Genomic DNA, 15398 nt, shown 5'->3' on the forward strand with positions numbered 1-15398 from the left:
TGGTTCATGCTGCTCAATCACATTATCAGTTCAAGGAATTTTCAGATCACACTATGTTGTTAACATGTACTTTAGTTTACGAATCCCCAAAAGAGAAATTATTATTATTTTTTGAGACAGAGTTTCACTCTTGTTGCCCAGGCTGGAGTGCAATGGCACAATCTCAGCTCACTGCAACCTCTGCCTCCCAGGTTCAAGCAATTCTCCTGCCTCAGCCTCCTGAGTAGCTGGAATTACAGGCATGCATCACCACACCTGACTAATTTTGTATTTTCAGTAAAGATAGGGTTTCTCCATATTGCTCAGGCTGGTTTTGAACTCCTGACCTCAGGTGATCCACCCGCCTCGGCCTCCCAAAGTGCTGTGATTACAGGCGTGAGCCACCACGCCCAGCTAAGAAATTATTTTTTAAACAGGCATTTCTCAGTATGCTGAGCTAGAATATCTTACATGAAATAAAAGTATCTACATGGCAGCAGATTATTTTTCCTTGGATTGCTTAAATCATGGCATCTATACCAATTGTCAATATTCATTTTTATTTTAAAAATACTAGTTATAACTATGTAACTTGTAAGGTCCAGGACCTGAGCCTCTGAAAGCCATTTTTTGGCCATGCAGCTGAAGTCAGATGTTAGAGCTATCGATAACATTACACTTGATATCAAAAGAATGGCTCCGTAGGGTAAAACACTGACAGTCTGTTAAAGCCTAGAAGCTGATACATGTATAACTCAGATAATTCATTTTCTTTATGTTAAGAACAAATATATTTTTATTTAAATGATCGATATTGGAGCTTGATGTTTTCTTCATTTTGTATTGGTGTGTGCTCTCATATGTATGTGTATACCTGTGTGTATACATATATGTGTTTTTAAACTATATGCATATATAACAAAAAACAGTAGTTATAACTAAAGTGTAAATTACTTTTAAGTATTAGACATGTCTAAAGGGTTGTATGCTTGTAATTTGGGAACTTTGATGTCAGTATCAGATATTTTACTTCTTAATTTTTACCATTTTCTAAATAATTCTATTTCATTTCAGATAAAGAATAAACTCACTTTAAGTTTGGGGATATAGACTTTCTGCATATTATTTGAAATTAAATCTTATAAGCAAGATAGAGAAGATAAAAAATATTTAAAAAAGGATTGTCTCACTCCTGAGATAATTAGTAGATTATGAATACTAATATTCCTTTGTACTTGATCTCTAGAAAAAACCAACAAGGAGAAAAGCTTGTCTTTAAATAGAAGATATACCAAGGCACATTCATCTGCTAATACAGAACAAGTGGAAAAGAAGCCAGGTGGTTATTACTTCTAACTACAAATTTTAAGTAGTGATTTAAAAGAGGTATTTTATGTCAACATTGAATTGCTTGAAAAATCATTTCCAAAATTGGAAGCCAAAATATTCCTACTTAAACTAAAAAATGTGCTTTGATGCCATGCCTATTTGGCTAAAACTAGAACAATCTGTCTGTAAATGAAGTATATAATTCCTCCCATCATCTGACAGGGGGTGGATAATGCAGCTGAAGAAATAAATAACAGAATATTGGTATAGATAGCAGTGTATTGGAGGATTTGATTCACTTCCAAGAGTTCATTAATTTGGATTTAGAAGTTTAAATTCCCGGCCACATTTTGAACTTCAAAACTTTGCTCTTGCTTCATAGCATTACCCTTTGTGCATATTTTCACTGCTGATTATTCACAGAATTTCACAGTGATTACTAAAGTACTTCTTTATATAACGTAGTTTTTTTTGTTTGTTTGTTTGTTTGTTTGTTTGTTTGTTTTTGAGACGGAGTCTCACTCAGTTGCCCAGGCTGGAGTGCAGTGGCACCATCTCAGTTCACTGCAACCTCTGCCTCCTGGATTCAAGCAATTCTCCTGCCTCAGCCTCCCAAGTAGCTGGGATTACAAGCCCCCACCACCACACCTGGCTAATTTTTGTATTTTTAGTAGAGATGGAGTTTTGCCATATTGGCCAGGCTGGTTTTGAACTCCTGACCTCAGGTGATTTGTCTGCCTCGGCCTCCCAAAGTCCTGGAATTACAGGTGTGAGCCACTGCACTGGTCATAAAGTAGTTTCTTTTTAAAACCTTTCTCTGGCATTTTCCTTTCATATGTATTTGTTGCTTTTTGCTTCATACCAAGACTGTCCACTTAATTGATTCAGGTCAAATTCTGTTAGAACGAATGTCATTGACACAGGGATCTTTATGAACATGAAGATTTATTGGCACAAGATATTTACAACAAAATTTACTTTTAATGAAAGAGTTTACTCACTTTCTTGGAGCCTTTGGCAGTGGACTTGACCATTATGATTTTCAGTGATGTCCATCTGTAGGAATCCTTGTAAAAGTTGTTTTACCATGTGCAGCTTTTTTTCCCAAGTGTGAGTTCCTGTACATACTTCATACCGTGCGGAATGGCTGTGTTTGAATTGTTACCTATACTCCCTCCTTGGAGTTATTTTGGTATGTATGCTGTGACCTTTCTCCTTTTATTTTGGGAATCTCTTCCTTGAAAGTGTAGTCCAGTCAGATGACAGTGTTCAATCCTGGTATGCGTTGTGTTGCTGGGAAGGTTGCTGTTGAGAGCAGTTTGCATTGCTCTTTCTTGCAATAGAATCCTTTGAATTTGTTCTCATTATATAGCTCATTGCTCATATATCAGTTCTCAAGAGAATAATTTAATCAGTTGTCTGCTCAGCCCAACAAAGTGTCATTAGCCAAAAGCAGAAGTGCTGCTTCATTATCCAGCCCTAGAAAAGATAGTCTGGTAACAGGCATGTTGTGGAAAGTCTGATACTAACACCTGAAGAGGTATTAGTATTTGCATTTCAAAGCAGGCTTCATCACTGAATTTGTTGTATTTAGACATCAAAATAGCTTGAATCAGTAGTTACGATATTAGTGATTTTACCCAGTATTTGATGTTGCATATTTATTTTTTGACATGATATCTAACATGATAGGGCAGTTATCTGGATCTGGGGGATAGGCAATTTGTAGGATGAGATAGTTAACTCTGGAGGTGGTTGTTAAATTTTAAAGCTCTGTGGGTTTTTGAAGTGTAGAAAAACTTCACTATCAAGGAAGGAAGTTTCCTACGCTACCCTCCTTTTTTCCCTAAAATGTGGAAGAATAGCATAGAATCATCCTTCAGCTTTTAACCAGAGACCTAAGATTGTTCTTAACATAAAACATCTTCAGTGTTGTGTGGACTTCCTCATTTTCTCATTTATAGTTTACATACAGTATAAGACTTGCCTTTGGATGGCAAGACACCCCCCACCCCAATAATGGAAAGTGCTAACGCACTGTTCCTATGACTTTTTTCTCTTTTTTTCCCTTTCACTTTTTCCTTTCCAGTATATATTCCACTCTCTTTGCTTTTTCTCTATATTCATATGATTAGTAAAATGAATCCAAACGCTATCACAGACTTTCTTGCAGTGCACCCTTATTTTTTTTACCCTAATTCCTGACTTTTTTACACCTAGTTATATGTATGTCAGGTTATTTTCTGCCCGTCTCCCCCACCAATCTATGGTGAGATATTTCTATTGCCACCATCCAAAAAAAAACCTCAATATTTTGTCTTACATGTTTATAGCTAATAAAAATCCAGTTATACTATATTTTCTGTAGATCAAACTGTTGGTGCTAATGTGACTGTTTAGGTATATGTAGATATGTAAATAAAATGCTTTCTCCACTAAAAATGAGGGACTGAAACATAACATTTAATATAGCTAAAAGTTTTATTCATAAGTAGTCAGTCTTTGGTAATTTGGTCTATTTTAATTATTTGCTAAGATTACGTGAAAATTTGCCACCCATACTTAAAGATGAGGTGGCAGATAAATTTAACCAGGTCTTTTTTAAAAATTTAATTTACCAGGTCTTATGAAAGCCACCTCCAAATACATTTTTAAAAGTGTTTAATTAGGCCAGGTATGGTGTCTCACCCCTATAATCCCAGCACTTTGGGAGACCAAGATAGGTAGATCACCTGAGGTCAGGAGTTCAAGACCAGCCTGGTCAACATGATGAAACCCCATCCCTACTAAAAGTACAAAATTCACCGAGTGTGGTGGCGCAGGCCTGTAATCCCAGCTACTTGGGTAGCTGAGGCAGGAGAATTGCTTGAACCTGGGAGGTGGAGGTTGCAATGAGCCAAGATCACACCTCTGTACTCCAGCCTGGGTGATACAGCGAGACTCCATCTAAAAAAAAAAAAAAAAAAAAAAAAAAAAAAAAAAAAAATTAATTATATAAGCAATAAATATTTCATGTAGAAGAATTTTTTAATCTAATCCCCATTATCCCAGTGCTCACTGGCAAGTTAATATTTTTCTTTGCATGTTTTCACAACATGAAATAACCTTTAATTTAAACTCAATAGAAACCATCTTTTATGTCCAAAATATTGCATGTTATTACTCTTAGTGACTGCCTTAATATAGTCCACATTTCCTTTGGAGCATTTGGATGGTATTTGCAATTGTTTCAGTATTATAAACAGTATAGTAATTAGCAACTTTATGCATACATTTTTATGTATTTATGTAATTTCTTTTCCTAAGGTTAAACCTAGAAGTAGAATTGCTAGAACAAAGAGTATGTACTTTTTATGCCCCCCAGGGAAAATATACAAATCTATACTCCCACCTGTGGTGGTGAGGTTGCCTGTTTCCAAACATTGGCATTAATGACTTCCATCTTACCTGGCACCAAATATGATCATTTTTGTCCGCTTCATAGGAAAAATAAAATTAGATTGTTAAAGGTGGAAGGGACCTTGGAGATCCAACTCACTCTGATTAATGTCTTATTACAGTTGTTAGTATGGGTGAGAAAATGCTCTTTCTTACATTCTATTCTAAAACAATAAAATATGGAGTGTCTTACATAATCACCTATAATGGTAAGATCTCTAGCCCTGGTGAAAGAAAATGTTTTGATTACTTTTAGAAAGGGTTGAAGATCTTGTAATTTCTTGTGAAAATTATTCTGAAATATAGTGTGATTAAAATACAAACAGCTTACTGCAAACATCAACATTGGAGAAGCATCTTATTTTCATCTGTAACAAGCTATTGCCTTTACAATGACTATTGTTCATGTTGCTTCTGAAGCACTGACTTTGTGATGGTTCTGTCCTGTGTCATCCAATTCACTAAAATTTCCTGTGTTGTGTGTAATCCCTGTGCTTTCTTAATAAACAATCTCTTTTCTCTGTTCCTGTTGTTATACTATATATGTGGTGTATCCTTATCTTGTGAAATTTCTAACGGAATTTAATTCTCCTTCCTCATTCACTTACAGGCGTCCCCAAGTATGTAATGCAGTATGTCACTATGCCACTGCCTAAATGTACTAGTGATGAATTGAGAGCTTTTATGCTTCGCATATCGGCAGCGAAAATACCTCCTCAAACTAAAGTAGAAGAATTTCCCTCAGAAGAAGTAGAGACACCTCCCAAGACACCTCCCAAGAGTATGGATGCACCCTCCCCATTGAATGTGGATATAATTTCCAACGGAAATATAGAGACAATCCCCACAGATAAAATCTCTGAGGAGAGCATAGACTTCTCCTCTGTGTTGAGTGTGGACCTGTCACCTCTCATGAGCATATCTGATTCAGACACATCCTCCGAGTTGAGCATAGAAGCATCCTCGAAGGTGCACCTGGAAACAGTTCCCAAGGTAAGCGTAGAAGCATCTCTTGAGGTGAGCCTGGAAGCACTTCCCAAGGTGTGTGCAGGAGCAGCCCCCAAGGAAAATGTGAAAGCGTCATCCAAAGAGAACACAGAGGCGATGGCGAAAGTGTCCCCGGAGGCAAGTGTAGAAGCACCCCCCAAGACATCCCTTGAAGCAAGCTTGGAAGCCTCTCACAAGGCAAAAGTGAGAGATGCTCTAAGAGTTTGTCAAGTGTCTGTTATTGACAGATTTTCTATTAAAATATGTACATTTTGTTGTATCGTTCACAATAGGTCAGATTTTACAACATAACCAGCATATTATTTATAGTATTCTGCAATATAGTTAATAAAATAGGCTAACTCACTTAAACTAGAAATTTAAACGCTCAGATGTTCATTGGACCACTTTTCCCCCAAAGCTGAAATATTAGTGAGTCTTTATTAGAAGGGAGAAAATGTAAGTTTATGTGAACTCTGTTTCTAAACTCTGAAGAAACGTTTTTTGAGAAATGTTTTAAACCCTGAGTTAGGATTTGGAAATGGAGTTAGGTTTTGAAGCATAATATGTCTTTTAAACCTATTACTTCTGTGATCTCCTCGAATTGTGTAATATAAATAGTTAGTCCAGAAGAAAATACCGCTGTCCTGCTTCTCATGCTCTAAAAGAAAATTGCAGTTTAAAGAATTCTAATTGTGTTTTATTCAGAATGTTTTTCTCTTAAAAAAAAAAAAAAAAGCCAGCTGCAGTAAGAGAATTGCTAGTAACTTATCTTACTGTGTTTATCTGTTCAGAAATCAGAAACGGACCAACAGGACTTAGACGCTGTTGCCAAGAAACATGTATCATACAGTGAATGTCATACACAGTCGTTTTCTCCTGCGAATGTTTGTGCTCCACCATCTCCTGTCAGTTCTAAGTAAGCAGCTTATTTGCAACTGTTCCTGATAGGTATTTTACCAGAACAAATTTCGTGTCAATGACTGATGAGTGAAATAATAGAGTGTGCATGGTAACACAAATGTAAAGGGGAAAAGCCTGTAAAAAGGGATTTACTTTTCAGAAAAATTCCAAGATTATAATATTGTCTCATAGTATCATCTCATATTTTATAAAATTGTACACCAAAAATTAATTAGCAAACACGTATTGCTTTTTCTCAGGAGTCAAATCCAGAAGAACCAGCTTTCATCACCTCTGCCAAAACAGTCAAAACAATCAGCAGACCCTTCCCGTCCCTATAAAATGCCTCTTCAAGGTGCCCAATCTATGCAAAGTGAATCAAGCACTGACAAAAATAAGAAAGAGTCACGTAAGTTCTTTCACTAAGTTTATCTTAGCAACACAGAAAATCTTACTGTATTCTGGGAAAGTTTCACTTCATTTTATTCCCCAATTGAGAGAACTTTAGGGAATTATTTTCCCTACAGAGAAAGAGAGTCTAACCAATCTCTGTTACATTGGAATGTATCTTCTCTGTTTGCTTGTCCTTACCAAAGCTTTCTTCTCACCCCTTTGTTTTGAGAAATCATTTTTGGAACTGCTTTTAAAAACGTAGGTCTGGCCAGGCATGGTAGCTAACACCTGTAATCCCAGCATTTTGGGAGGCTGAGGTGAGAGGATTGTTTGAGCCCAGGAGTTCGAGACCAGCCTAGGCAACATAGAAGAGAGATCCCCTTTTCTACAAAAAATACAAATATTAGCCTGATGTGGAAAGGGTAGGCTATATATTCTCTTAGGGGGTTGAGGATAAGAATAAGCCATACTATACCATAACTACCTAGCTTTAGGTGGTATGCAGCTGTAGTCCCAGCTAGTAAGAAGGCTGAGGTGGGAGAATCGCCTGAGACCATGAGGTGGAGGCTGCAGTGAGCCGTGATGGTGCCTCTACACTCCAGTCTGGGTGAAAGAGCAAGACCCTCTATCAAAAAAAAAAAAAAAAAAAAAAAGCACAGGTCAGATGAGAAGTTTGGTCTAGGTGATTGCTAAGGTCCCTTCTAGCTCTGATAGTGATGGTTCTTGGAGAGAGCATATCCACTCGTGGATGAGCAGGTGTCTCCCAAGATTTAGGCTGGTTTCTATATATAGGCCATAATGTGGTTTCCGTTTTGTTTAGTATTCCTGAAAGTGTCATATTGCTATATTTGCCCATCACATGCATTCTTAATACCCATGGACATTACTTAATTTCAAAAACACACTGGGGAATTTTGCTTTTCTAGGGAGCTCCACAGTGAATTTTTTGTAACAGAAACAATCTTTTAATTATAGATTATTCATTCCTGATGTGTCTTATCATTTTCATATGTGATTTATTTAAAATAAATTAGTTATGTAGACCAAAATATTATAATATGCCTCCATGTACTCACTTCATTTTACTGATAGTCTTGGTTTTGTTATCTACTGTTAGCTACTCTATGATCAACCACATATATACACTATTATCAAGGTTTACCTAAAATAGTAATTATATAGTAAAAATGATGCACAAATCTCAAAACATATGTCAGGTGTATTTTTGCTTATTTGAGATACACGTACCATTCATTTAGACTGAGCATAGTGTGTCTTCCTCTGTGTTCAGTATTTCTTACTCTTTTCCCATGAGGTCAGTTGATTCAGTTATTTCAGAACAGCTAAAACAAAAGTAGAAGTACATTGTTTTATTTTGGAACAAGTAGGTGTTAAAAAGAAACAAAATGTCACTGCTTTTGTTGGGATACAGTTTGAACGAAATCTGTTAAATAAGCACCTATAGTTTGCTTGTGATTTATAAATTGTGGACTACACACCTGTTTGTTTTTTTAATGTTTTGCATTGTGTTGCACTTCTTTGTTGGACTGAGAGATAACTAGCTCCCTAAACTAACTGTTGCACGTATTTATTTAAACTAGAGTCTGATAATAAGAATAAGCATGACAGGGAGATAAAAAAAATTTTTGCCAAATTACGTCACATTGCTCGTCGAATAGAAGCAAGACAGGAAGAAGAAAAACGACAGGCAGAAATGCAGCAAAGGTCAGCATGAAGCCTTCCTTCTTATACTATAAATCTTGAGTGGGGCCCACGTATTTGAAAATCAAAATTTTACCCTCAAGTTATAAATTCTCAAAGAGCAACTGACTCTTCAGTGAGGATCAGAAGTGCCTCATTGCTTGTATATGAAGCATTTCAAGCCTTTGTAAATGGCTAAGGACCCTTGTGTGTGGATAAATGGCACAGTCCGTTTTGGCCTCCATGCATCACGTGCCATTAAGGTGTGGTAGGAGGATGCACAGAGATCAAACTCACATTCAGGATTTGATCTCTCAGCAGCAGAATGGTATATAAGAATATTTTTCTTTGTGTTCACTAGTGTCAGCCCTTTTTTTTTTTAAAGGACTGTTAACCTCAGGATTTTTAAACCTGAAAATTATGCTTACTCATGTTTTATTTTGGGTGTTTTCCAGGGATCTTTGTGACACCTGTATCTCATCAGACTGGTGAGTCATTGCTAGGATTTCCTTTGTGGGCAGCAAATCTCATGTACAGTCGTGTGCTTTCAAATTTTAGCAAAGGTTTCTTGCTCCTCCATCTTGAGGTCCATTTTATGTGAGGCCTTATAATGTAAACCTCTGTCCACTGACCGCAGGGAATAACAACAGTACTGACTTTGCTTTTAAGTATTTAGTGTTATTTGAAATAATCACATCTTTTCCATATGCTTATATGGGCTTGGGAAAAAGAAGTATTATGAATAGGAAAAAAACTATAACTTGAAGAGTATTATTACTTACTTCATATAAATAGAGCTAATGTAGCCTTTGAAAATGCTGAATACTAGGGAACCACCAGACTCTCCTCTAAGTTATCTCTACAATCCCCATGAGAGATTGGGTGTGAGCATGTGTAAATAAGGCCTTTTAGGGGATGTCACATCTCAAAGACAGTTAAGTTTTTTTTAACAAGCAAAGTAATCTATTACTTGATTGAAATATTTTTCTGCTCCCGAGGACTGGTTTTTCTCTTTTAAAAAAGCGTGGAACTGTGTGATTCTTATATAGTAACAACACAGAAGATGTAGTGACTATGGTGTAAATATAAATTGTATTACTATACACAGGAAGTTTCACTATAAAAACTCACATAGGACTGCAAGCCGAGTATGGTAGCAATCAAGACAAATACTAAGAATTATTTAAATACTCTCAGGGTCATCAAGAAATCAACAGACGTGGAAAAGAAAGAAGCTGAGTTATTGGAAGCAGAAGAGTTATTGAAACCCGAAGATGGGCAACAACAAAAGGAGACTGAAGAGAAGAAGGGATGGCCGGATCAGGAAGACCAGGAAGCACCACTTCAGGTTTGCTGGCTTGACACTTTATCAGGAGATGAGAACCAGATTGTATCAGTCGGAACCCAGAGCAAAAATCTCTGTATCTAACAAAGAAGACATGAGCAGATTCTCTGGCTGTTTTTTTGTTTTGTTTTGTTTTGTTTTTGAGACAAGAGTTTCACTCTTGTCACCCAGGCTGGAGTGCAATGGCATGATCTTGGCTCACTGCAATCTCCACCTTCTGGGTTCAAGTGATTCTCCTGCCTCAGCCTCCTGAGTAGCTGGGATTACAGGCATCTGCCACCACGCTCGGCTCATTTTTGTGTTTTTTGTAGAGACAGGGTTTCACCATGTTGATCCAGCTGGTCTTGAACTCCTGACCTCAGGTGATCTGCCTGCTTCGGCTTCCCAAAGTGCTGGGATTACAGGCATGAGCCACTGCACCTGGCCTCTGGCTGCATTTTCATGTTACAGTCTCTATTACCCAGTACCACTGCAGGTCATTGTTAGCCACTCTCAGAAAACCACAGAATGTTTTCCTACTGAAATTAGCAGAAAACAGGAAATTGTGAATTAGTGGTTCTTAATTTGAAACCCAAATTGCTTAAACAGATTCAACATCCTACACTGGTTTCCCCCATCTTGCATTCTGTGGTACCACATACAACTCCACCAGCTGGACCTTACAATGTCCCTGTGACAGATAAGATAAATCATAAATACTTCCACAAGTTTAAAATCATTAACCAATAAGAATGTCTCATCTATCTAAAGTCAAATCATTGGGTAAATAAAGGCCCAAACTGAGCTCAGACTATGCTCAGTTTGAATTATTATCATAGCCCAATTCATATTCCCAGTTTTTAGTGTGTCATTCACCAGCATTGGTCATGTTTTATATATGATTGTTTATGCCTGCATTTTTTAGGAAGGTGCCTTCAATAATCCTCTCAGTGCTTTTGAGAAATGTCAGCCTGTTGGCCTCTGTTACTGTGTTAATGGACAGCTCCATAGTTATTTACATATTTTGAAATAGGGTGGTATGGTGTTCCTAATGGTAACCCTGGGGTCCTGAATCCTCAAGATAACATTTAGCCTAGCTTTGTGCATTCTAACTAGTGCTTTAAAAACTGACAAACCACAAATATCTTATATATAGGAACCTTCATCCAAAAGGTTACATTCTTTTCTTATGCTGGATAACATTTTACTGTTGAAGTTTTTAAACTAGAGTTCTCTGATGTCACTCAGGTATCTTGAGATAAAATGATACTTGTATATAAATTTCCTAGGAAGGGGACACCAAAATAGAAGCTCAAGGGGAAGCCGACAAACACAAGAAAGAATACGACAGAATTATGTCACAAAATTTAAAAGGACGCCGAGGAAAGAAAAAGGTACTCACTCTCTGTTTGGGGGGACTTGATTTTGTGTTTAAAACAATATTGGGCACCTGATATCAGCACATTTTTAAAAATCACAAATCTGGTGTATGCTAGCCCCTGGTGGTTTCCCGTTCTCTTCCTTATCCAAGGATCTGACCTCTCCTACATAGAAGGCTCTCCTCTTACTGATCATGCCTCCCCCTCATGGACCCTTGGTGGCCATTATAGTGATGCCTCACTATATCAAACCTCTGGTAACAAAACTCCTCTGAGCAGAATGACTCCAGTCATGGTAGGAGTTGGTGTAAGTTAATTTCTTCCAAACTTGCTGGAAATTGCAGCAACTACATGGGAAGAAGCAGAAACTGCGGGCCTCTCTGAGGCCAAGGCACAGGCTATTTGTAGGGTAGGACCACATGTGAGCTCATCTGGCGGTTGTGGTCCAGACTCAGGTGCTGCAATGCTTCTCTGGTAGTAGATTGGTCACCTCAAGGGGGCCAGGGAGCTGCAAGTCTCCTCACTGCAGGGAAAGAAGTATGTACAGGAGAGAGAATTCCTGTCATTCCCTAGAATATATTACTCTTCTACCTCCTGTCTTCTCTCTTCATTAACACAGTCTCTAACAGTGTGGCATCATTGAGGTGTATTATTTTCTTTAACATTGGCTTCAGGAATCAACTGAAGACTAAAGACTATAATTATGTTAAGACTAAAATTATGTTAAAAGCTCTAATTGGTTTGTAATATGCTTAGTCTAAGTAATGAATTCCTGCATATGCAAAATTAGGAGTGAGATGTTGTCATTTGGATATTTGTGTTATAACAAATCCAGAGGTCATTATTCCAGGCATTGTACAGCTGAAACTGGGATTGGGATAGGGAACTTCACTGCCACCACAAGCCTTCTGTTGGTAATATTTGTGGTTTTGGAGCAATCACTGCCATTGTCTACCTCTGCGAAATGGGAATAATCAATTCCTTTAGGACAAGTGTTTGGTTTCTTATCTGTTTTTATGTTTGAATTTTTATTTTCCTTTAAACAGAGAATAGAAGTTATGAAGCGGACGAGAAAAACAGATGTGAATGCCTCAAAGGTAGTCTCCATACTAATACCAGCAGTGTATAAGAATGCCTGTTGTTTCACATTATTGCTGAGCTTTTCATTTTTGCCAGTCTGGTGCTAATGAAATAAAGTATTACATTTCCATTTCCCTGATAACTAACAAGGTTGACCATGTTTTCATATCTTTAGTTAGCTCTCTTGTTTTCTTTTGTGTGAAATGCTTGTTTTGATCTTTTGCCCAAAACTTTTGGCTTGATTTGTCTCATTTGTAGTTCTTTAAATGTTTGAGATACTGCTTGTTTTTTGGTTATGTTGTGTTGCAGATGTCTTCTCCCAGTTTACAGCTTATCTTTTCTTTCTTTTCTTTTTTTTTTTTTTTTTTTGGCTGCAATGTATAATGATCAAATCAGGTTAATTAGCACATCCATCACCTCAAAGGCTGATCATTTCTCTTTTTTTTTTTTTTTTTGAGACAGAGTCCTGCTCTGTCCCCTAGGCTGGAGTGCAGTGGCACAATCTCAGCTCACTGCAGCCTCCGCCTCCTGGGTTCAAGCAATTATCCTGCCTCAGCCTCCCCAGTAGCTGGGATTACAGGTGTGTGCCACCATGCCCAGCTATTTTTGTATTATTAGTAGAGATAGAGTTTCACTGTGTTGGCCAGACTGGTTTCAAACTCCTGACCTCAGGTGATCCACCCGCCTCAGCCTCCCAAAGTGCTGGAATTACAGGCATGCGCCACCACACTCGGCCAGCTTATCTTTCTTAATGTTGACCTCTGCTGGATAGAAGCTTCTGATTTTTTCTTTCCTTTTTTTTTGAGATAGAGTCTTGCTCTGTCACCCAGACAGGAGCACAGTGATACAATCTCGACTCACTGCAACCTCCACCTCCCAAGTTCAAGCGATCCTCCCACCTCAGCCTTCCAAGTAGCTGGGACCACAGGTGCATACCACCACACCCAGCTAATTTTTTATTTTGTAATTTTTTTGTAGAAATGGGGTTTTACCATGTTGCCCAGGCTGGTCTTGAACTCCTGGACTCAAAGTGATCCACTCGCCTCAGCCTCCCAAAGTGCTGGGATTACAGGCTTGAGTGCCCTGCCTTCTGATTTTAATGTTGTTGAATTTACCAGTATTTTCTGATGACTAATGTGATGACTAATGAAGTCAGTCATTAGTCATTCATAAATGCTATGGGCCTGTTGGAGATTCTCTTTGGTGAAGTACCTTTTCAAGTCATTTGCCTATTTTGCTGTTTTGTTACCTGCCTTTCTCCGATTGAGTTGTAGACATTTTTACCAACAGTTAGGAGCCCTTTGGATTTGCAGATTTCTTTTTTCATGCCATAGTTTGCCTCACACTCCCCTAATGTCTGTTGATGAACCAGACAGAAGTTCTTTTTAACAAGCTCAAATTTATCATTTTTTCCCTTATGGTGAGTGATTTTGTGGTCTGTTTCATAATTATTTGCTTACCCCAACGTCATGTCTTTTGATGGGGCACATGTATTCAAGGCCTTTTTCCTCCAGCTTCTGTGCTTTTTACATTCTGTGCTGTAAGACTGGTGTTTTGTCTGTTTGTGATTACCCAGTTATGCTCATTTATATTAAATAAAATGAGAATTTACAAGTAGAAACATCATTTCCAAAAAATGCTGGGAGTCGTCATGTCAAAGTTCGTTCAACTCATTGGGAGTTTTACCTCAAGCAGCAACCAAAGGCTGGGCGCAGGGACTCACGCCTATAATCTCAGCAATTTGGGAGGCCAAGGTGGGTGGATCTCTTGAGCCCAGGAGCTTAAGGCCAGCCTGGACAACATAGTGAGACTTCGTCTCTGTAAAAAAATTTTAAAATTAGCCAGGTATGGTGGCACATGCTTGTAGTCCCAACTACTTGGGAGGCTGGGACAGGAAGATTATGTTAGCCCTGGAGTTTGAGGCTGCAGTGAGCTATGCTCATGCCACTGCACTCTGTCCTCTTCAACAGAATGAGACTTTGTCCCCCCTCACCAAAAAAAAAAAAAAAAAAAAAAAAAATGAGTCAAAACTTTTTAGCTATTCACTGACTAGTCCCATCCCACCTTAGTTAAGGTTCTGAGCAGGCATAGAACAAATGCCAACCCAAAGCTCTAGTCCCTTGGCTCCTGCCCAGGGAAATCTTTGATCCTTGAGTGTCTTTTCCTAGCTAAAAGATACAGCTATGGGTACCTGTCACTATCCTTTGTAGATTCTTGGGGCTGGTTAAAAGAGGTTAGATTTTTTTTTACCTTTTCATTGAAATGACAAGTTAGCCATCAATCCAGCTTTGAAATCTGACTTCGTTGAAATTCTAAACCAGGATGATGAATATTAGGCATAATCAAGATTTCCTTTTTTAATCATAGGTCACAACACCCTGCCATGACACATATGAGGAGGCCAAGTCTACCAGTGAAGAAAGTGACACAGACTCATTGAATGAAATGTTTCCATCAGGTTAGTCCCCATTTAGGAGCTAGACTGCCTAGATTCATATCCAGGTGTTCCTCTGCTTTTGAGCTGTGTGGCTTTGGGCAGGTCACTTAACCTTTCTGTGCTGAGTTTTCCCATCTGAAAACGGGGGAAACTAATGTCCTTTTGCTAGAGTGGACATGAGATTTCAATGAGATAAATCTATGTAATGCTAAGAACAGTGTCTGACACATAAACTCAATAAGTATCAGCTGCTGCTGCTGCTATTATTTTAAAGACTATGCTAATAGACTGTAGACATCATCTCTTTCTCACTTGAATGTGGGGATTGCCAGCATTTCATAGCTCACCTCCTCAAGGCATCCATGAATGACCGTGGAATTCCACTTTCCACTTCATTAAGAAAAATTGAAACCATGTCGTAATATGAATGCCCTCTCAAATGTATCAG

The 15398-nt window shown here is 38.1% G+C and overlaps 1 protein-coding gene across 4 annotated transcripts in view; it reads left to right on the top strand.

Annotated features, from left to right (window-relative positions):
• Positions 1-15398, top strand: part of MAP7D3 (MAP7 domain containing 3) — a 34049-nt gene that overhangs the window by 12957 nt on the left and 5694 nt on the right. For all 4 annotated transcript variants that reach the window (XM_039464056.2, XM_074391678.1, XM_074391677.1 and 1 more), the window contains 10 exons: positions 1226-1318; positions 5357-5739; positions 6528-6652; positions 6897-7045; positions 8631-8754; positions 9186-9218; positions 9928-10078; positions 11344-11448; positions 12480-12530; positions 14881-14971. In XM_039464056.2, the coding sequence (XP_039319990.2) occupies positions 1226-1318; positions 5357-5739; positions 6528-6652; positions 6897-7045; positions 8631-8754; positions 9186-9218; positions 9928-10078; positions 11344-11448; positions 12480-12530; positions 14881-14971 (1305 nt within the window). The remainder of the gene's footprint in view (positions 1-1225; positions 1319-5356; positions 5740-6527; positions 6653-6896; positions 7046-8630; positions 8755-9185; positions 9219-9927; positions 10079-11343; positions 11449-12479; positions 12531-14880; positions 14972-15398) is intronic.

This window comes from Saimiri boliviensis, chromosome X (assembly GCF_048565385.1).
Source record: "Saimiri boliviensis isolate mSaiBol1 chromosome X, mSaiBol1.pri, whole genome shotgun sequence".
Taxonomy (NCBI): Eukaryota; Metazoa; Chordata; class Mammalia; order Primates; family Cebidae; genus Saimiri; species Saimiri boliviensis.